This window comes from Echinops telfairi, unplaced genomic scaffold (genome assembly GCF_000313985.2).
Source record: "Echinops telfairi isolate 266 unplaced genomic scaffold, ASM31398v2 ScPeMD7_19;HRSCAF=73, whole genome shotgun sequence".
In the NCBI taxonomy this organism is placed as follows: Eukaryota; Metazoa; Chordata; class Mammalia; order Afrosoricida; family Tenrecidae; genus Echinops; species Echinops telfairi.
The window spans coordinates 4749130-4771691 of NW_022103916.1; the positions used below are offsets into that span (position 1 = coordinate 4749130).

The 22562-nt window shown below is 47.0% G+C and overlaps 1 protein-coding gene across 1 annotated transcript; it reads right to left on the minus strand.

Moving 5' to 3' along the window:
• Positions 1–796: 796 nt before the first annotated feature.
• HDAC6 (histone deacetylase 6) lies at positions 797–22137 on the minus strand. The gene is made up of 29 exons (XM_045288311.1): positions 21990–22137; positions 21185–21310; positions 20970–21098; positions 20742–20830; positions 16454–16538; positions 16316–16356; positions 15555–15651; positions 15299–15396; positions 11248–11352; positions 11063–11131; positions 7297–7423; positions 7127–7192; positions 6976–7035; positions 6812–6901; positions 6349–6455; positions 6182–6249; positions 5893–6043; positions 5695–5823; positions 5420–5588; positions 4754–4887; positions 4015–4083; positions 3701–3893; positions 3122–3271; positions 2709–2883; positions 2184–2596; positions 1993–2100; positions 1742–1888; positions 1514–1642; positions 797–1230 (listed from the first exon to the last, which is right to left on the minus strand). Exons 1-29 carry the CDS (start codon positions 22083–22085, stop codon positions 1162–1164), a joined length of 3489 nt encoding a protein of 1162 aa, XP_045144246.1. The 5' UTR covers positions 22086–22137; the 3' UTR covers positions 797–1161.
• Between the last annotated feature and the right edge of the window lie 425 nt (positions 22138–22562).

A 22562-nucleotide genomic window follows, 5' to 3' on the forward strand; every position in this document is an offset into this window, starting at 1 on the left:
AGTGCCGTCCTTTGAAATAAATTCTTCTGGGGGAGGAGCAGGTGTCCACATAGTAGTTGGGATTGGCGCTGGCCCCTCAGAACGCTCCAATGGTTCCCTACTCCACGCTGGCGTGGTGTATTTATTTTGCTACAAATATATCCATATGATGGAGCAGATAGGGGATAAAATTATGAAAACTTCTTAGACATAAGCAAGCCTTTAAGGAATGAGTAGCTGGCCTTAGGGAGTCAAGCCCAGACTCTTGGGGGACAAGTGTTATAGCAGTTCCCAAAGACAATGTTCTATGCTCTACTTTGGCGGGTTGCAACTGCATTTTGAGAACTCGTGAGCAGCCATCTTATGTGCAAATATTGGTCTCTCCCCATCCAGAGGAAAGACCAATGAAAATCAAAAGACATATGGAAACAATTGGCCCAAAGGACTAATGGACCATGCAAACATCAGTCTTTGAGAGCCAAACTTGGATACCACTACCCACTGCTTTGGAAAGGAGCACATTAAGAGGTCCTGGATAGAGACTAGGCTTATTGGTTGGATTGGGATCACCAGACAATGGCTCCTGCCCTTAAGGTGGGGCGCTTAACTCTCATCTGTGTTAGAAGAATCAAACATTTAAGATGAAAAGGGTAGCATTTACCCAACAACAAAGTTCAGAGAATAGAGAAAGAAGGGAGATAAGCCATGGTACATTGAAGGGATTGCAATGAGTTGAATCAGAATGTGTATGAAATGTTGAATGATCTATTAAAGACGTTTCTTTAAAAAATTAAGAAAAAGAAAGGCTTTCCCCAAGTTTCTGTAACAGTTTGTACTTTATTACATATACAACCCCACCATACCTGCCAGCACGACCCACCCTCCCTCCAATGTCATTATCTTCATGTTACCAGTTCCTCCTTAAAGACATCGAGTCACACTTTTTCCTTTGAGGGGTGTAGATGAAGTTCTTCAAGCAGGCATGGGGCAAGAGGCAATCTACAGTTCATCACTGAATTCTTCAAAGTATTTACAGTTAAATAAGCACCACTGGGCTATTCTAAAGGGTATTCAGGGGGAGGTTACCTGATAGGCTACCCCTCATTCAAGATACCGGTTGGGATGAACTAAGAGCTGGTGTCTATCTTGAATCTCAGAGAGAAAGAGTGCACACTTTGGTATTTAATGTGGCTGAGGCATGTCCTCCCCAAACTTGTTTTGGTAAACTGTGTTCTTCACATCAATGAGAGTCTGGAGAGGAGGCAAGAATGAGGAAGATAAGAGCGAGTGAGGACCCTGTACTTCAGCCATGACACTACCCTCACTTCGGCCCTCTAACACTGTCCCCTGGATTATCTCATAGCCCCAACACCATACTAACTCTCTGCCATCAAGTTGATTCTGACATAGACACACAAAATGATCACATGTGACAGCCAAGCAGAGGGGTCCCCAGTCTACTCTTCCACAATCAGAAACGGTATTGGGAGAGGAGTTAGGTGTGCATGCATTGAAGTGTCTGTTCAGGGCACACCTGGTGGTGGACATAGGCCTGGCAGTGGTAACACCAGGTGGACATGTCGACGAAGCTGAGGACTAGCGGGTGGCCTGTTTCTTCATGGTGACGGATCATATGGGCCTTGACATAACGACTGCAGCAGACCTAAAGTTGAGAGGTGAGTTTTGGGCAGAGTGGGCAGTACCCACCTGCCATCTTCTTCCTGGGTTAACAACCTCTACTCCAGCCCCTGACTCTCCATACCTGATAGCAAGACAGACACACCCAATTCTCCTGGAGGGTTCCACAGACCCCACAAGGTTGGGTCACATCCAGGCCTGTTGCTGGTATGGGGCATACTTCCGTCAAATGGGGACACCAGGGCAATGGTGTCACAGCCCAAAATGTGGCCTTGGGTGGATGACAATAAATAAGATGGGGCCCAATCTCTCCAACCCGGAGATACAATTGGGCAATTGAAGGAAGCAATCATCTCAGCTTCTCCCCGAGCTCACCTCGTCGCTGTCCTCAAAGCCCACCACAATGGAATCATCCAGGTCCTGACCTCCAGCTGCCTCTCCTAGTAGCTTCTCTTCTTCTGGGATTGGAGAAGCTGGGGCCTCCTGAACACACAGAAGTAAAGGAGGAATCAGAGAGGTCTGATTACTGTCCCCTCTTCCCTGTACCTGGATGTGGAGGGCCTTACCTCAGCCTTCTGGCTTAAGTCCAAGGTTCCGAGACTCTCGTCCTGGTGACTAGGGGATCCGTGAGGAGTGGTTCCCTGCACAGTTGAAGACTGTGGAGTCTGGCTGTCAGTACAAGAAGTTAACGTGGTGTCCCCAAGAGTCTCCACTGAAGGGGTCTGGTTCAGCACGGTCTCACTGGTGGCTGCCTCCAGGGACTGGTCTTGAGTGAGTTTGGCCACAGTTGTGTTTGACTTAGCTTGGCCTGGAGTGGACTCTTCCACAGCTGATGCTAAGGTAGCTTCCTTCATGTCTGCTTCCTGAATGTTTGCTTTTGGTGTGGCCATCCCCTTGGCTGATGTGGGAATGGCTGGCTGCTGTTTCTTCTTGGTGATCAACTCAGAATTGGAGGGTTCCTCCTCCTTGACTTCTACCCCTAGAATGGTGGTTAGGAGGTCTTTGAGTTAGGGTGCTACTCCCCTTTTCTGCCCCTAATCGCTATTCCTTCCTGAATCCCTCATTGCCCCCAAGTCTCTAAGCCTACTCACTTTTGATCTGCACACTGCGCCAGTATCTGTGATGGATGTAGACGGTCTCTGAGATTGAGACCAGGGCCCTTGATAGCGGGGGTCGCATACGGGCCAGCAGGGGTGGTGCATCCCCAAGGAGGGTGCGGGTACAAGCTGCCATGGACTCCGAGATGGACGTCAGATTATAGCCACCCTGGGTTAAGGAAAAAGAGGGAAACTCCTCAGGGAATTTGTGGGTAAGATACCCTGCATGGGCAAAACAATAGTTAGGTGGGGACCACCACTGTCAGGATTCAAAAGAAATGCAAAAATGATGCTCAATAGAAGATTTTAGGAAATTGCTCTGAGATGCAGCTAGCTAAACCCAAAGGGCAGGATTCTGAGCCTTCCAAACTACCCTCCCACAGTGGGAAGTGGGATGGTAAAGTTACCTCGAGGATTAGGATAATGCGGCCATTGGCAAGGCCCATCAGCAGATGGGTGAGGTGAGCATAGCCATCAGGGGATACCTGGCAGCCCCCCAAGGGGTCTCCACGGGCGGCATCAAAGCCAGCTGAGACTAGCACCAGTTCTGGGTTAAACTGAGTGAGGCAAACAGAGAAGATATGAATGGACACACACAGGTAAGGTCACAGAGATAACAACATATAGTGACACACAATGTTCTTCTCATTGCACACAGAAAAAGTGGTGATGAAAAGCCACCCACACACACATGCTCAGGCCCTTCCCTCTCTCGCCCACAGTCACACTGAGCTAGCTGTTACACACAGCCATGTTCACACAGGGAAAAGCACACAGCGACTCATGGTGGTATACACAGTACGCACATGTAGTCACATACAAAACACACACACACACACACACACACACACAGCAGCCACAGCAGCCACCATGGGCTCTTGTGTATGATCAGGCATCTGGAAGTCAGATACATACACTGAGAAGACAGGATGGTACTGTCCCGAGCCCCACACTCGCAGTCATGTCACCTAGATCCTGAAGTGTACCTCATAGGCAATGGGAAGCACTAGACGATGCCAGGCAGTCAGGTAGTCAGGGTCACCTATTTGGGATCCATTCCAGGCCACGTTGACAGTGAAGCCCAAAGCGGGGGCCTGGCCAATCTGGTTGCTTGCACCTTCATTCCCCATGGGGAAGAAGGTGCCACGATCATAGCGGTGAAGTGATATATAGAGCACACTACAGGGTGGGGGAAGGAAGGCAGGGCTAGTTAGTGGCTGCCTTGACTAAAGAAGTGCCCAGGATGCCTGAGGCAAGGCTCACCTACTTCCCTGGCCATACTCCTGCCTCAGTCCCTCACCTGGGGTCGTCCTCAAACATGTGTTGCGTTCCATTACCATGATGGATATCCCAATCCACAATCAGGATCCTGGGGGAGAGGAGACAGCAGTTTAGTAACCCAGGACACAGCCCCTGGGAGAAGCTGAGGCAACACCCTGGGCCGGCCCGGGTATTTAGTGCTGGTGGCAGGCCTGGGTCCTACCAGTGTGAAAGCCAGATGCTGGGTCTTGAAAGCTTCACTCTGGGCTAGAAGAAGTGCTGAGGGTTAGATCCTGGGTTCTGCCTGATAAGTGCTAGGGGTCAGTCCATTGGGCCCTGAAGCCTGTTTTATACACACCAGGGTGCCCTAACTTGGGATCCAATGTGGGAAAGCACTGAGAGGTTAGATCCTTGGTCCTTGTAGGGATAGTGCAAAATGGGTCAGCCTTTTTGTTGTTTGGGGGGAAATTCTGGGAGTGACACCACACAGAGTAGCTGGCCTGCTACGATGGTGAAGGGAGGGGTTGCCAGGTCCCACTGAAGGCCAGGATTCTGGGGTCCCTAGAGAGCTCTCTGGTATAGTGATTATAAGTTGGGTTGCTAACTACAAGGTTAGCAGGTCAAAACCAATAGCCGCTTCTCGGGAGAAAGACGGGACTTTCTACTCTGTGAAGAGTTAGTCTTGGAAACCCAAAGGTGCAGTTCTATAAGGCCTGTCCTATACCGTCACTAGGAGTCAGCACTGACTCCAGGTCAGTGAGTAGTGTTAGAGTCCTCACCGCAAAGCACGCCCACTGATGGCCTGGGCATGGCGAGCAGCCACAGCCACAGAATTGAAAAAGCAGAAACCACAAGCAGCATCCCGCTCGGCATGGTGTCCTGGAGGGCGCACCACAGCTGTACCATTTAGAACCTGGGAGAAGAGCAGCAAGCTGAGGTTAACCATCACTCCCTCTTTCTTCTCCTCTCCCCGATCTCCTGTCCCCTCCACCAGCTGCTATGCATCTCTCTCTCCTGACTCCTGACCCAGCCATGCACTCTCCATCTCGTATAGGTGCACCTCTCTAGTAAGCAGAGGAGTCCCTTCCTTTTCCAGGCCCCTCCTCATACCTCTTTTTTAAAAAAATCAATTTATTGGGGCTCATACAATTCATCACAATAAATAGATCAATTGTGTAAAGCACATCTATACATTTGTTGCCCTCATTATTCCCAAAATTCGCTTTCCCCTTGGGTTCCCGGAATCAGCTCATTTTGCTTTTTTCCCCTCCCCTCCCCTTCCTCCTCCCCTCTCCCCCATGCACCCTTGATAATTTATAAATTATTATTGTATCTCTCATACCTCTTTTTTTCTTACCCATGCCCAAATCTCCCAGAGCACCTCCTACCTATTCCCTGAGGACGTCCCCTCTTCCAGCCTGTAGCCCACCCCACAAAGGACATACCTTTCCAGCGAGCACAGCCTCCACTAGGTGGCAGACTGAGCCAGTGGCGAGCTGCGCACAGGTGAAGGTGCTGGGGCAGATATAAATGGAGTCATAGTTGGAGGCCTCCCGGTGTAGCTCACGGGGTTTCATCTTCTCTGTGGCCCTCAGATGAGTGATGTACTCAGCACTGGACGCACAGAGAGGGGCACAGGTTTACACTGAGGGGGTTCCAGTCCTGTGTGCTCAGCCCTGCCCTGTGTCTAGCTCGAGGCGTGGGAGAAAGGGGTCCTGACCTGTGGCAGGTGAGCAGCTCAGCATCTGTGGCAGGGCGCGCAGGCAGGGTGAGGCAGCGCTCACTGAGGCCCCACTCTTCCAGATGGCTGGCAATTCTCGAGATGCGCTGGGGCTTCTCAGGGTGGTAGCTGAGGGCAGGAGGAAAAACAGGTGGGGGAGGGGCTAAACCCACTTATCCTGGCCCTCAGACTACATACTTGTCCTTTAAGTTATAGTGACTCATCATGCGCTGGTCATAGATTAGTCCTGTGCGAGCCTGCAGCACTGGCCAGGTCAGGATTTGGGGGGCAGCAGGCTCCAATGGGTCAACATCTTTGGCCATCTCCTCGTCTTCCTTGAGGGTCACAGCTATGAGAGAGGTCACATTCACTTTAATGTTTCTACCTGGCCTGACAGCAGGATCCAAAGAGAAAAGGACCCGGTTTCTCCACCACCACACCACCACTCACTTCATGCCAAACCCTTCACACCAAGCCCACTTCCTACCGGCTTGCACCAGGACCTGCCAGAAAGGCTCCAGGGCTATCAGAGTGCAGGAGATTGAATTTCGGGCACTGGAGGGAGGGAGGGAGGCAAAGAATGGATGCAATGATCCTGGTGGAGGTGTGGGGAGCTGTGACACCCTACTCACCCACTTCTCCATCTAGGCTCACCTTATGCAGGGGGCACCAAGTGACTCCAGTATAGGACACGGGTCTCCCAGAAGGGTGTGGAGGGAGGCACTAACACCCTCAGCCAGGGAGCGACAGTTGTAGCCACCCTGGAAGGAGTTGTGCAGGAGTCAGGAGAGGACCGGACTTTCTCGGGGGAATAATGTTGAGTGTTCACATAATGTCAAGCAACAAGGAATTTAGAAGGTGACACAGCCAATTCATTTATTGGATAAGAACCGAAGGCAACTGCTAGAAACATTATGGCTGCCTCAAATTAAAAAAAAAAAAAGGTGAAGCACAGAGTGAATTGAGTTTTGGCAGGTTAGAGAGCTTGTAAGTAGAAGGGCTGGGGTTGAAAGCCCTACTTGGCCTAGAAAGTCTGGTTCTAAAGTGCTCCAGAACCCATAAGTCAAGACAAAAGTGGTGGTGACAGGGCAAGCTGTAGACACGATGTGTCACTTACCTCCAGAGACAGGATCAGCTTGCCTCCGGCCAGACCCATGAGCAGGTGGGTTAGGTGGGCGAACCCTGCTGGAGTGACCGCCATCTTGCCCTGAGGGGCAGGAAGGGTCAGCCTGACTCCAGGAAACCCTGCTGCCTACCTGCCAGCCCAGGAGCCTGCCTTACCTTGGGGTCCCCTTGGAGAGCATCATAGCCAGCAGCCACCAGGACCAGCTCAGGCTGGAACTGAGGAGAAAAGGAACTACATGAGGCCTAAGCCCTCATGGCCCATCCTTCCCCATTGCCCTGACCCGAACCAATCTCAGCTCCCCAGGACCTCGAAGGCGACCGGCAGGAGAATGTGCAGGAACGCAGCAATGTAGTCGGCATCCCGCATCCCCACCTGCAGAGGCACAACAGGTTCCATCAGCTGTTAACTTACGCTGGACTGGCTACAGGGTGGAGTAGGCATGGCTGTGAGGGCAAAAAGGGTGTGTCAACGCTGACCTGGTTCCAACGCACATTAATGTTGTATCCTTGGCCTCGGCTGGAGCCTGTGGCTGACCAGTTAGAGGCCTTCAGGTGAGGTGAGAACTGGCCATGCTCATAGCGGTGGATGGAGAAATAGAGGACGCTGGAAGCAGAGAAAAAAGAGGTGAGGCATAATCCACAGCTTCCCATGGTTCATTCATCACTTGTTTCCCCAATCAAGCACTCCATTTATCGCTCTTGCTAATCAGTACATCTATCTATTCATTCTTTTGTTCATTCACCCCTCCATTCAATCACCAATTTATTTATTTTCAGTCATCAATTCTTCCATTCATTCATTCATCCACTACCTCACTCAGTCATCACTCAAGCTTCCACCTCACCACTGCCCTGTCCCCTTAGTGTTCATCTGACTGTATGCTCAGCTCCCAGATGTTGAGAACTTTGGGGTCCCAGTCCCCAAGAGTGTCTGACCTTGCAAGGGTCTCTAGATCATGCTTGCCTGAACACTTGGCCCTGTAACCAAGATGGTAACAGCCTATAATGTTGGAGACCCACAGGGGGCATGAGGCTCTTGGGGGTGAAACTTGGGTCTCTATGTAGAAAATGGTGGGGAAGCAGGGGATTTGAGGCTATCATAGGGCAGTGAAGAGGTAGATCCATCTCTCCAATACTTTACAGATCTCTTTTGCTATTTCTTCATTTTATAGGTAAAATACAAAACAAAGATAGCACGGTAGAGTTCTGTTGGAAAGCTCTGAGTTAGGGAAACAAAATGAAGATATTTCATTCAACTACTCATCAAAATCATCTATTCATCTACTACTTGCCTTGTTCCAGAAAAAAAAAATTACCGGTAAATTGAGGTTTTTTTCTATTTTATTGTTACTATTGTTAGCTTTTGTTTGTTTGTTTGTTTTTGTATGTTTTGGGGGTATGTGAAATCTAAGATGGGTGAATCTACAGACAGTAACTGGATTTATGGCTTCTTGGAGGCATGACAGGGAAGGCTGGGGGAAAAAAGGGGGCTAATACCAAGGAGTACAAGGAAGAATAAAATGTTCTGAAACTGTGATAATGACTGTACAATTCTTCTTGATATGATTGAACTATTGGATTGTACGATATGTGCCAATAAAATGGTTTAAAAAATCTGGTATAAATTCTAAGCTTTTTTGGTGGTAGTAAGTTACTATCAGTGGAAGACAAATAAGAGTAGAACATAAAAATATCATCAGGGGGCTAAAGAAATAAAGAAAAGATTTAAAGAAAGACAACCTCACAAGAGTGTCACCAGAGTTAAACTGCAACAGCAGTAAGATCCAAGGACACTAAGTTCATAAAGCTAACAGAAGGGGATTTTAACATCAGTTCAACTGAAGAATGGTTGGTTGACAGCACAGGTTTACCTCCTCTCCCTTCCACAATCACAGACAAATGATGGCAAACGAATTTTAAACAAGTAGCAACCCAGAAAGACAAAGAGAATGAAGGAAAAGATATCCGACAATGCGAGACTTCAGTATCTCTGGGATGTAGAAAGCCCCAGGACTTTGAGGCACTAAATTAGCGGTTCTCAACTTTTGGGTCGCAACCCCTTTGGGAGTTGAACGACCCTTTCACAGGGGTAGCCATATTCATAACAGTGCAAAACGACAGTGATGAAGTAGCAAATAATTTTGTGTTTGGGGGTGGTGGTCGTCACATGAGGGACGTGGCAGTAGGAAAGTTGAGAACCACTGCACTAGATGAACCAGGGAATGGGGCAACAAACACATGGGATATGAAACCCTCAGGGTCCCTCCTTTCCCTACCTTCAAGATGGCCTGAATGGCTTAGACAATAAATACAACACCTGTGAATATTATGATGCTTTAAAAAAATCATGTTAGTTTCCACAACACAACACAGAAGAACTAGATGATACCTGGCTACTGCTATGAAATGCTCTGAAAAGAGTCACATTAGAAGGTCCTGGATAGAATGAGAGAAACACGTTGAACAGAACTCAAAATTTTAAAAAATAAGGCTTATTGGTAGTTCTGCAACTGGTGCGACCACCTAAACTATGGCTCTTAGTCACTCTTCTGATCTGGAACTAAGCTCACCCTTGTGTTAGAATAATCAACAAAAGGGCAGCATATACCCAAGGATATACGCAATTGCACACTGAGGGGACTGAAATGGATGAGTTGAAACAAAATGTGTATAAATTGTTGAATGCAAAATTCATGATCTGCTCTGTAAACTTTCACATAAATCAGAATAGAAAGTTTTAAAAAACCATCTATATGAGACCAAATGGTCAACAATTACTCTAAACCAAGAGGAAAAAGATGTAAGCGGGCAAGGAAACGAGATGACTCAAACAGAACAGCCAGAATGGTATTAATGGGAATGTAATTTACTATGTAGACTTTCACCTCTAAAAACCAACAAATATACATATTTTTAAAAAAGATGCTGGTGTAAGGTTTTTTCTTTGGAGAAATCAGGCATTGCATTGTATGCTAAATCAACACTGAATAGCCCATTTTGAATTACCAGGCCACCAATTTTGTTTCCCTACTTAGTCTCAGTTTAAGGAGCCCTGGTGCCGCAGCAGTAACCAGTGGGTAACCAAATCATCGGAGGTTTGAACTCGCCAGGTGCTCCATGGAGAAGAAACCTGGCGATCTGCTCTCCTGGAGATTACAGCCTAGAAAAAAACCTCTATGGACTTCTGCTCTGTCCTAGAGTGTCATTACGAGTTGGAATCACAGCACACAACAACAGTTGTAGCTTACGTGCGCTATCTTTATAACAACATTTTCAGATGGCACAGTCTCTAAGGAGCCTGGTGGAATAATGGGTTACTTGATTGCTAATCACAGGTCAGTACTTCAAATGCACCAGTTAGTCGATCCACAGAAGAAAGATCAGGCTGTCTCCTCAAAGCCTTGGAAAACCTATCAAGCAACTCTACTCTGTCCTTGCAGGGCTGTTAAAAGTCAGAATTAACTTAAAGGCAGTAGGTTTGATTTGGGAAACTGTCTCTACCCCCAAACCCTGTTAGAAGAGGAGTTCCGAGACTAAAGGGCATGGATTTTTCACTTCAGAGTAATGTATTAAACATCTTCATTAATTCTTACTCATCAATAAAGTATCCAAAAGAAGAACAAATGCTTCAGTGTATTCATTAGAAAAAAAAGTTCTTAGTAATTTTCTTCCACATGGTATAGTGGTCATTCTCTTCTCTTTTGTCCTGAACTATTTGGTTGGAGGTATTTCTGAAACTACATGGTCATTGCATATATGTTGATTACAAGAAGAGTAACAATGAACGTCTATATATCTTTAGGAAAAAATCGGTTAAGAACCCATACTGTCAACAGTTAATTTTGAGCTGACCGGAACTCCTAAGAGACTCAGACGTCTTTAGACATGTCTGTATTTTTTTGAACACATACCGGTAATTTACAATACTGTAAATGATGTAATTTGAGGTTCACCCCAGTGTCGGTGAACAAGGCCCCCAAATATTTGTCAGCTTAAGTTATGTCTCTATCACTTTCCCTATGGGTAGGCTCTTAACTTGTGAGCCTCAGTTTCCTCATCTGTGAAATAGGGAACCCAACAACCCCTGCCTTATAGAGTGATAGTAAGAGAGACTTTAGAGAGACTACTAGCAGAGATTCTGTGACTGCCTTTCCTTTCTTTCTGTCGTAGACTCCTCCTAGGCTGGGACCCTTGAGAAATAGTGGCTGAGAGTCTAGCATCTGCAGTTAGTCTTGAAGCATACCTGGGGTCCTCCTCAAAGGTGAACTGTATTCCTTGGCCATGGTGTACATTCCAATCCACGATAAGGATTCTGTGAGCCAGGAGAGAGAGGACACTGTGTAAGGGGATCAAGGTGAACTCGAAGGAAAAGCCCAGACATGATACCATATCCCAGGCCACCCCCATAAGTGCCAGGCTGCTGCTGACCTTGGAACACCATACTTCTCCTGAGCGTAGCGAGCAGCCACAGCCACATGGTTGAACATGCAATACCGATCCATACGACTGTGCTGGGCGTGGTGTCCAGGAGGCCTGGGGAGAATAGAAAAGGCCACAAATGGGGGTAGGGTTTCTCCTTTCCTCCTCTTTAGATGCAGATTCTCCCCTAGCTCCCTAATCCTGGACTTCCAACTCCTTAAAAGACAACAAATCTGCTAAGCACTGACTAACTGGGACCTGTGAACCCTCATTGCCTCCAATCTATACCTCTTTCTACAAGGGAGATTTTCCAGAGTTCAAATGGTAACTGCACACACACCTTCACCCCCGATACCCATTCATCCTACCTCTGGGGATTTAGTCAAAGACCTAAACAACAAAAATTGAGAAATAACAAGTTTCTAAGTGTCTAATGCTGCAGAATGAAAACAAAAACAAAAACAGATGATGGAAAGAATCAAAGTATCTGGTTCTGGGGGCTAGTTAAATGTTTGTACAATGTTGTGAATGAGGGGGAGTGCAGAGTGGGGACCCAAAGCCTATCTGTAGGCAACTGGACATCCCCTTATGGAAGGATCACGGTGCCATGTCAGGGTGCCATGTGGCAACAATGAAACATACAACTTTCCTCTAGTTCCTAAATGCCCCCCCCCCCCACCATCATGATCCCAATTCTACCTAACAAATCTGGCTAGACCAGAGGATGTACACTGGTACAGATAGGAACTAGAAACACAGGGAATCCAGGAAAGATGATCCCTTCAGGACCAGTGGTGAGAGTGGCGATACCAGGAGGGTGGAGGGAGGGTGGGATAGAGAGGGGGAACCCATTACAAAGCTCTACATATAACTTCCTCCCTGGGGGATGGACAACAGAAAAGTGGGTGAAGGGAGACATCGTACAGTGTAAGATATGACAAAAATAATAATTTATAAATTATCAAGGGTTCATGAAGGAGCGGGGAGCGGGGATGGAAGGGGAAAAATGAGCTGATGCCAGGGACTTATGTGGAGAGCAAATGTTAGGAACAATTGTGAGGATGCCGCAGGATCGAGCAGTATTTTGTTCTGCTGTGCATAGGGGTTTTATGGTTCAGAACCGACTAGATGGCACCTAACAACAACAGTGTTGCAGTGGTTAAGTGGTCAGATGCTAACTAAAAAGTCCATGATTCGAATTCATCAGGTGCTCTGCAAGAGGAAAATGTGGCAGTCTGCTTCAGTCAACGTGGACAGCCTTGGAATCCCTATGGAGTAGTTTGAATCTGCATTGCATGGTCACTATGAGTCAGAATCGACTCAATGGCAATAGGGTTTTTTGTGTGTGTGTGTGGGGGGGGGAGGACTGATATAAGCTAAGCTTTCCAAGATGTGTAAGTGAAAAGAGCACAGTATGAAAAAAAGAGTGTGTCTAGGGCTTCTATTTGTTCTTGATAAAAGGGGAGGGAGTGAAAGGATACTCTGACTGCATCACATCAGCTCTGGGATGCCAACAATTAAAAGATGTACCATGACAAGGAAGGGGAAAAAAGAAAAGAAAAAAAAAGACATGGGTACCAGGGGAACAGGGCACTAACCCACCCAGGGGGGAGGATATCTCCACAGGGAAAGAGAGACCAGACTTCAACCCGGTGCTCCAAGACACGAATGCAACATGCCAGCATGAAGCAGAGAACCAATAGAGAGGTCTGAGGGGCCGGCCTCAATCCCAACTTTGTGGACAGACCCACTTCCCCGCAGAAGAATTTACTTCAGAGGACAACACTGAAGCTACAGCTCAGGGAGAGGGACATGTCTGATCAGAGCACACAGGAGCAAATGAAGGGGGAGGAAGAGAGTGGAACACATCCTGGCCCACCAAGCCCTGAGGATGACATCCCCGCTCAGAGTAGCCAAAGCATAGAGAGGCCCATAGGGCCAGCCCCACTATGAGACAGGACGTCTCTCGCTGATCCATAGGGCTACGGGGGACAGCACTGGAGACAAAGTGCGGGAATTGCGCCCGATCTGACCCCACCATGAGGAGGTAAAACACTAAGGGTATGTAACAGAATAGCAAGAGGAACAGAGCAACGAAGTCCCCAGGGAATACCAAAAATAGGCTTTGGGGCCATGTCATGACACCCCATCAGACTCAACCAGCAAACACTCCTAAAGGTCAACAAACAGATCTTGAACTATTTACAGCTTGTCTATTTTTTGTCGTTGGTTTTTGTTGCTATTGTTTTGTTTTCCTTTGGTGCTTTGTTTTCCTCTGTCTTGTTTTTGTGCATATTATTATCTCTGCAGGTCTATCTAGATAAGATAGGCGGGATAAACAAGCTGAAGGAGAAAACAGGACTGATGTTCTGGGGGGACACGGGAGAGGGGGAGGCAGGGGAAAGGAAGTGGGTGTTAACAAACCCAGAGACAAGGGAATAACAAGTGATCCAAAATCAATGGCGAGGAGGGTAGGAGGCCTGGTAGGGACTGATCAAGGGCAATGTAACCGAGAGGAATTACTGAAACCCAAATGAAGGCTGAACATGAAAGTGAGTCAAGAGGAAAGTAAAAGGAAAGAGAGGAAAGAACTAGGAGGCAAAGGGCATTTATAGAGGTCTAAATACAGGCATGTGCATGTGTAAATATATTTATATATGATGTTGGGGAAACAGATCTATGTGCATATATTTATAGGTTTAGTATTGAGGTAGCAGATGGACCTTCGGCCTCTACTCAAGTACTCCCTCAATGCAAAAACACTTTGTTCTATTAAACTGGCATTCCATGATGCTCATCTTCCTGACACTATCACTGAAGACAAAACGGGTGAATAAGCAAATGTGGTGAAGAAAGCTGATGGAGTCCGGCTATCAAAAGATATAGCGCCTGGGGTCTTAAAGGTCTGAAGGTAAACATGCGGCCATTGAACTGAGAAGCAACAAAGCCCACATGAAAGAAGCACACCAGCCTGTGTGATCATGAGGTTTCAAAGGGATCAGGTATCAAAGAACAAAAAAATCACCATTGTGAATGAGGGGGAGTGCAGAGTGGAGACCCAAAGCCCATCTGTAGGCAACTGGACATCCCCTTACAGAAGGGGCACGGGGAGGAGACGAGCCAGTCAGGGTGAAGTGTAGCAACGATGAAACATACAACTTTCCTCTAGTTCTTTAATGCTTCCTCCCCACCCCCACTATCATGACCCCAATTCTACCTTACAAACCCAGCTAGACCAGAGGATGTACACTGGTACAGATCAGAACTAGAAACACAGGGAATCCAGGATGGATAAAATCCTCAGGACCAATAATGAGAGTAGAGACTTCAAGAGGGGAAGAGGAAGGTGGGGGAGAAAGGGAAAACTGATCATGATGATCTACATATAACCCCCTCCCTGGGGAACGGACAACAGAAAAGTGGGTGAAGAGAGATATCAGACAGTGTAAGATATGAAAAAATAATAATATTTATAAATTATCAAGGGTTTGTGAGGGAGGGAGGGAAGGGAAAAAAATGAGGAGCTGATATCAAGTAGAAATATTTTGGGAATGACGATGGCAACAAATGTACAAATGTGCTTGACACAATGGATGAACGTATGGATTGTGATAAGAGTTGTACGAGCCCCCAATAAAATGATTTTTAAAAAGATGTACCATGATTTCAAATGCCAAGAACAAAGGATAAAATGCTGTCGATTAAATGTTGAGATGCCATTGTTTGTAAGAAACCCCAGGATTTCGAGATGTTAAAAAAAATAGGGAAAAAATGTATTATCTTAGAGTCAGTGACAGGTAGTATTTATTTCTTGGCAAAGGGAGACTGCTCTAGGAAGCAATATGAATCACTAGTTACAAGGACTACCTCCCACTAGAGGAAGTAGGTGCCTAGGTAGGGGTGGGAGAGAGAGATTTTTCTTACATACTCTTTAGTATAATTTTTAAAAATATCATTTGATTTTTGAGCCATGAGAGTGTCTTCCTCATGCCAGTATATTTTAAATTTGAGATAAGGCACTTTTTTAAAAGGTAAAGAGCTAAATAGCAACGTTTCCTACCTGATGATGGCCATGCCATTTCGGACTTTTGCCTCCAGAACTGCATCCACCAGCATGAGGACAGAGCCAGAGGCCAGGCAGGTAGAGGAGTATGATTTCTGCAGCGACAGTGGGGAGCCAGAGAGGGCATGAGGGCGAGGGCAGGCTTGTCCACTTGGCTGATTTCATGGGAAATAGAGGGAAGTGGGGCCCCAGGATCATATGGACATGGGGATAAGGGTGTCCCACTCCCTGTTCCCCGAGAACTTATCCATACTGGATGCAGAAAAACTGAATCATAAGTGTCTGCTAGGGCACGGAGTTCTGCCTCATTCATGTGCTGGGTTGACTCCATCAGATCAACGTATTCTTTGCTGGGGAAACAGATAGGGGATGTGATTCAGGAGCAGGTTTCACTCATTGGTCCTGAAGTGGGGAATTGTCCCCATCGGAATCCTCCACACATCAGACCCCTTGTCAAATTAGCTACTTTCCTTCCAACTGTCAAGCTGGGGAATCACTGAGGTAAAGGACATATTCCTTCTTATCTAGGCCACCTCATTTCCTCTAATAGCTTTTGTACCTGGCTCTAGCCACACTAAATTTTACCTGCAGGCCTTTGGCCATAATGTTTCACCTGCCTGTACTTTCCTTCCCTCTCAATTCTCCTCTTTATCTGACTCACCCCTTCTCTTACAACTCAATTCAGATACCCTCCTCTGCCAAACCAGCTTTCCTTGAAACCCATAGCACCAGCCCTCTTATTCTGGGCTCCTGCTGCCTTCTGTGGGTACAGGCTGATGACTGTTCACATATCCACCAGGTTTTTACAACCAGGTAATAATAACAACAGTTTATGAGTTGATGATATGTCAGGCAGTGTTCAAAGTCCCCGAGTACACACTAAAGGCCTCATGACATGAGTAATGACATTGAGATTCAGACAGGCTTAGCCACATAGCCTATGATATTCATTTTGAAAGTAATCAGCCAACCTGGTCAGCCCACCCCAGTTCTACAAGGCTCCTAAGCCCTTACCTGTGAACCAGCATCAGTTCCTTCTTTTGGGCAAACCGGGCCTGAGGAGACATGAGGAATAAATGGCTAAGAAACAAGGCAGGCTCAGGTCCCACCAGTGCCCTGCCCTGTATCCAGGAGTTGGCTGTTAAGATTCACCTGAATGGAGATACAGCGATCCAGGAGGCCTTCCTGGGTCAGCTGCTCCTTGATGGCGTAGAGCCGCTTAGGGCTTTCAGGGAAACTGGGGAGAGAGAGATACATGTACACGTGTGTGCGCATGCGCAGGGTTGTGTATCTGCACGAAGCTGCCTCAAAGTGTTACAAAACAGTCATGGGAACTAAAAGAAACATTCTTTGAACTCAAAATCATAAAAGAGACAAGGCTTTCCAGCTGGATAGAGACTAGTGAGAAACACCCACCCCCTCACCAATACTCGAGCCCTTAAGTCACCCTTCTGGTCTGAAACTAAACTCAGTACATGTTTGAATCACCAACCACTTAAGATCAAATGGGCAGCATTTATCCAAAGACAAAGTTTGGAGTGTTAGAGAAGGAAGAGGAATGGAAACAGGAAACACAGAGAAGGCGAATAAGTGATGGTACATTGAGGGGATTGCCCTGGATGCTCTGTGTAAACTTTTATTAATTCACAATAAAAAGTAAACATTGGGGGGCAGAGGAAGGGAGGGGGGGCGGAAAAGGAAAATGAGCTGATTCCGGGAACCTAAGAGACAAGCGAATTTTGGGAATGATGAGGGCAACAAATGTATAGATGTGCTCTACACAATTGATCTATGTATTGTGATGAATTGTATGAGCCCCAATAAATTGATTTAAATAAATAAAAAATAAAACATTGTAGGAAAAAAAGAGTAAACATTAATAAAAGGAACATTCTTTGGCGGTTGCTGTGGGTAAGAAGGAAAGAAAGGATAATTTATTGGAGGGTAGCACAGAGTAGATATATTTTAAGTTGGGTGAAGAGGAAGGCAATATGCAATAAGAGGGAGGTCAGCCAAAAAAATTTGTGGTGATTACCATGTATGTATAACTACTTCAATGTAAAACTGATTTGCTCTATAAATCTTCACCCAATTCACAAAAAGTTGGGGCGAGGAGTACGTAGAAAAAATGGAATGGAAAGAATGCAATTTTTCAATGAATTTTTGAAATTAGATAGACATATACAGAGAGTAAGAACTGCCTCATAGTGTTTCTAAGGTTATAATCTTTTTTTTTAAGGTTATAGTTTTTATAGAAGCAGACAGTCACATCTTTCTCCAGTGAAGTGGGTAGTGGGTTTGAACCATAGACCTCTGAGTTAGCTGCAGCAGAGTGCTTAACTACTACCAAAACTTAAAAACTGATTGCACAACTGTTTTTGATGTGATTGAACTACTGAACTGTACGATATGTAAACTACATGCCAATAAAACGGTTGGGGAAAAACCACACACATCTGCCATCAAACTGTTGGGAAAAACAACAACTCACTGTCATCAAGTCAATTCTGACTCCTAGTGACTCTAATAAAAGGACAGACTAGCACTGCCCTGTAGGTTTCTGAGACTATAACTCTTTACGGAAGTAGAGAACCTTATCTTTCTCTCTTGGAGCAGCTGGGTTCCAACTGCAACCCATCGTGTACCCACTATGCCACCAGGATTCCTTTAACTACAACCAAGGCTTCAGATCTATCTAATCCAAATTCATCCATCTATGATGTCCACCAGCCCTGCTCCTGCCATCTAGCTCCATCTAGCCTGCTCCTGATTCTTGTGGTTTCCAACCTCAAAATACTCTCCAGAGTTTGATGTTTTCCTCCTCACCTCCACTACTACACTACTACTACGATCTGGGCTAGGGCAGTAATCACACTGCTGCCCTCCTTTGCTCCCCAGCAGTCCTTTCTCCACACAGCAGCCAGAGACATCAATTAAAACCCCAATCCTTTATTTGAAGTCCTCCTGTGGCTCCCACGATGCTTCGGAAGACCCCACACAATGTCCTCCTCTCTGACCCCATCTCCCTTCCTTCCCTCTCATCACTGTCTTCTCTGCTCCTAAATCAAATCAAGTATTCACCTGCCTCAGGGACTTTAGTAGTTGCTCCAGCCTGGAACATTCTTCTCCCAGTTGTATGTATGGCTCACACCTATGCCTCCTTTGCATCTTACTAATTATTCTATTTAACCCCAAAGAATTCTCTCCTCAGCACTTTTTTTTTTAACATTTTATTAGGGGCTCATACAACTGTTATCCCAATCCATACACACATCAATTGTGTAAAGCGCATTTGTACATCGTTTCTACCTCAGCACTTTTTACTACCCTCCCTTCCATTTTATTTTCCACTGAACTTCCCTTTCTACCATTCTATGCAATTTATTTTTTTTGCTTCATTTTGGTTTGCTATCTTCTAAAATGTAGTCCCCATGAGGCAGGATGGTTTAATTTTTTACTGCTGTACCTACTTCTCCTCTGTAGATGCTGAATATTTATTCAATAAATGAAAGGCTTACAGTTTTTGTCATTCCTATATGGTAAGTAAAGACACTTAATGGGTAAACACATAAATAAAATCATTTTAAAAAACTACTTAAGGCCTTGAGTATCTAAAACTAGGTGAAGGGTAGGGTGGTAACCATCATCTGAATGAGAGTCAAATGATGAATAAACATTAGTTGAGAAAGAATACAAAAAAGAATCTCTGGAGATAGAATTACCTGGCAAGTTTGAAAAACAGCTAGGGGGGGCCCAAACCACTACTCACTGATGGTGATCCTATAGGACAGGGCCCAACTGCCCCTATAACTCTTTATAGGAGTAGGAAGCTTCATCTTTCTCCTTGGAGAGGCTGGTAGTTTTGAACTGCTGACCTTGTGTTTAGCAGCTCAATGTGTAACCCACTACACCATGAGGGCTGCTAGCAAGTGGACCTGTGTAGATGAAGTGAAGGGAAGGATGGACAGGAAGGTAAATGATGAGATTACAAAGGTGATGTGGGGCCAGGTCACGTGGAAGCTTAGAGGCCAATATGAAGAATTTGGACTTTATCTTGAGGACAACAGTTCACATTTCAGGAATTTTTGGAGAAAAGAAAAAAAAAGAGCATGGCATCTAAAGTTGCTGTGTGGAAAACAAAGTGTAAGAGGAAGGGCAGAAGCAGATGGGCCGGTAAGGAGACCTCTGCAAGAGTCTAGGTGAAAGATGACTGTGAAGGCAACAGAAGTGGTGAGGAGAGGGGAGATACTGAATACATAAAGGTTGAGCTTAGAGTCAATAAGGATTTACTGATGGATTACAACAAGTATGAAAGTAGAGTCTATGTGCGGTGTAACTCTTCACCTTCCGTACAAATGTTCTTGCCTCAGAGAAGGAACCCCAGGCTTCTCTCTTATTTGCCATCCAGTCAATTCCGACTTACAGCGGCATTACAGAGCAAAGTAGAACTGCCCTTTTGGGTTTCTGAGACTTTAAATCTTTACAAATTGGAGAATGTTTGGTTGTGTATATTTTTGCCACAACAAGGAAGAAAATATTCTAAAATTTGTGATAACTATACAACTCTGCTTGATATGACGGAACTACTGAATTGTATATGTGGATGAAGTGCCACTAATACTGTTAAAAACAAAATCCTCTTTCTCCCGCAGAGTAGCTGGTTGTTTGAACCACTGACCTGTGGTTCGCAGCTTAATGTGTAACCCTCTATGCCACTAGAGCTCCTTGGCTGCTAGTTTAGGGTCTTCTATTAAACACTCTTGAATCCCTTAGTCTTAAATTCTCCTTCATTAAACACTTCATACTGCTGTTGGGTATTTAATGGTCAGCTGTGCTACTCTGCTGCCAGTTCCCTGAGGTGGGACCCTGTCTTGTCCATATATGAATTACCAACTTCTGGTATACTACTGGTCAATGACAAATCACGGTGATCCCATGTGTTTTGGAGTAGAACTGTACTCCACAGGGATTTCAATGGCTGATTTTTTTCAATATAGATAGATCATGAGGCCTATCTTTCTAGACACATTGGGGTGGTCTCACACCCTCCAACCTTTCCTCAGCAGCTGAGCTTAACCATTCACACTAGCCAGGGGCTCCCTTCAGGCACACAGTAGGTGCTGAAAAGAACCCTTTCAAGTCAAAGTTCAGTCACTCACTCAGTGCTGAGTCAATTCAGATGCATAGCAGCCCTGGTGGTGTACTGGGTTGTGTGTTGGGCTGCTAATCACAAGGTTATCAGTTCCAAACTACCTGCTGCTCTGAGGGAGAAAGATGAGGCTCTCTGGAAAATCACGGGGGCAGTTCTACTCGTCCTATAGGGTCACAATGAAGTCCAAGTTATACTTCCCTAAATTATCTGCTTCCCGTTTCCTGATTGCCCTAAGAAAGGGTTCCTTCTAGAGTGTTTGTAGGGACCACTTAGAGGACCCAGCCTCACCTGTCATCCCAGAGGCAGTAGAAGTCATTGAGCTGCTCATCAAACACCAAGCCTGTGTGAGACAATGCTTTTGTCTCACGGTTCAGATCCTGCAGGGATGGGGTGGAGGGGCAGAAAAGATATCCAATTAGAGCCTGAGCCCAAGGAAACAGCCTAGAGTGTCCAGAATTGGGCACCTCAGGCTTCTGGTTGTCATTGGAAACTAAACCCTGGGGAGGCCCCTCTCACCAGCTCTTCCAGCCCTGAGATTAAATCCTGCCCTGTTGCTTGGCTGAGCTTCTTCATTCTGCCTTTCTTCTTTACCTCAGCTAGACTAAGGCTGGAGGGAACTGCAGCATCCGTCTTAACAGTTCGCATCTGTTAAACAGAAAGAAGGGTCAGAGTCCATGAGGCGGCCAGCAGCTCATCTTGCCTCCCACCCCAGGGCAGGTCTGGGGCCTCACCGTGGTGTCCTCGCTGGAGCTGTGGGGAGGCGAGGCTGGGGGCTGCCTACTCCTTAGCTGTCTGGTTGAGGTGGAATCCTGGCCTGTGGAGGTCATGGTCTGGTCAACTGAGGCCCCTACAGGGTCCTGAGGAGGAAGAAAAGTGACCATAAGGTGCGGGAGTGCCCTGAGGACACCATCCCAAGCCCCACCCCCTTAGACCAAACTGCACCCCTTAAGCTTTCCAAGTCCCTACATCTTGGAAATTCTAAACTCTGCTCGCCCCAAGGTCTGCTTCCTTCACTGGGGTATCTCACCTTTCCACTAGACTCCACCCCCTTTTAACACTACTAACTTCTTTCAAATCCTGACCCTCTCACTGAGCCAGAAACCCGACTCAGTCTGTTCTAGGGCCTGCTAATCCCTGCCCTTCCACTCTCTTAGTCCCATTTCCAGACTCTTTAAGCCTCAGCCACCCTCCACCCCTTCACAAACCTGCCCTTTCAGGCTTCTCTCTCAGGAGCATCGCCCACCCTTTCACCTAATCATACCCACCCCCTACGCAGATTCCACACTTAATGATTCATCTAATTTCACCCCTCCTCGGGGCCGAACCTTCCACTCCGCGAGACCCCACCCCCAACGCTTGCCTCAGTCCCGCCCCCTCGGAGGCCTGCCCCTCTCCCTCCTCCAGGGCCTACTCCCTGCCCGGACGCTAAGCTTCACGTCGCGCCAAACTCTTCAGTCAGAAGGGCCGCCTCCCGCTAGCCTCCGCCCCCTTCCCGCCCCACCGTCGACATTGACCAATTCTTTCGAGTCCACTTACCGAGGGCACGCCCTTTCTCAGGTCCCGCCCCCCCTTCACGCCGCCAACTTCCCGTCTGCCGGTAGAGCTGCGGGCTCCACTGTCCCCCTTTTTCATTGGGCCGGTTCTCTCAAATGTCGGCCGAGAACCGCCTACAACCGGCGTCTTCTCTGACGCCCCTCTCCTCTGATACGGCCACGCCCCTCACGCTGGCCACGCCTTCCGCGAATCCAGCGAACCCGCGCGTCCGGCGGCGCTGCGGTTCCCGTAGCGGCAGGGTAAGGCAGACGCCGACGGTTCAGTGGCAGGCTCGCGCTCGCCCCCTCCCGCTCATATACCCCTGCAGTTCTGCCAGCGGTGGCCTTTGCCCTTTGCCCCCTGCCCCTGCCCAGTCAATCACCTTAGGAACCTTTCGGCCCGCGCCAGTTGTGCCGAGTGGCGCTTCTAGAAAGCAAGCATGGCAAGGAGGGGATGGCGAAGGGTCGCGTTGCCCCTTCCCTGCCTCTTCCCGCGCGGCGCGCGGGGATGACGTAGCTAGGGCAGGCTGGCTGCCGAGCCCTGCGTGAGGTGAAGCTACACAATAGCGGATGGCGG

Excerpts from the sequence above, each read along its gene's own strand:
- HDAC6 (XM_045288311.1), bottom strand. The coding sequence starts at position 22,085 with ATGAAAAAGGGGGACAGTGGAGCCCGCAGCTCTACCGGCAGACGGGAA. Across the intron at positions 6,456-6,811 it reads AGCTGATCCTGTCTCTGGAG|GGTGGCTACAACTGTCGCTC; the intron begins GTAAGTGACACA and ends AACTCCTTCCAG. Across the intron at positions 1,231-1,513 it reads AGGCCTATGTCCACCACCAG|ACTCTCATTGATGTGAAGAA; the intron begins GTGTGCCCTGAA and ends CCTCCTCTCCAG.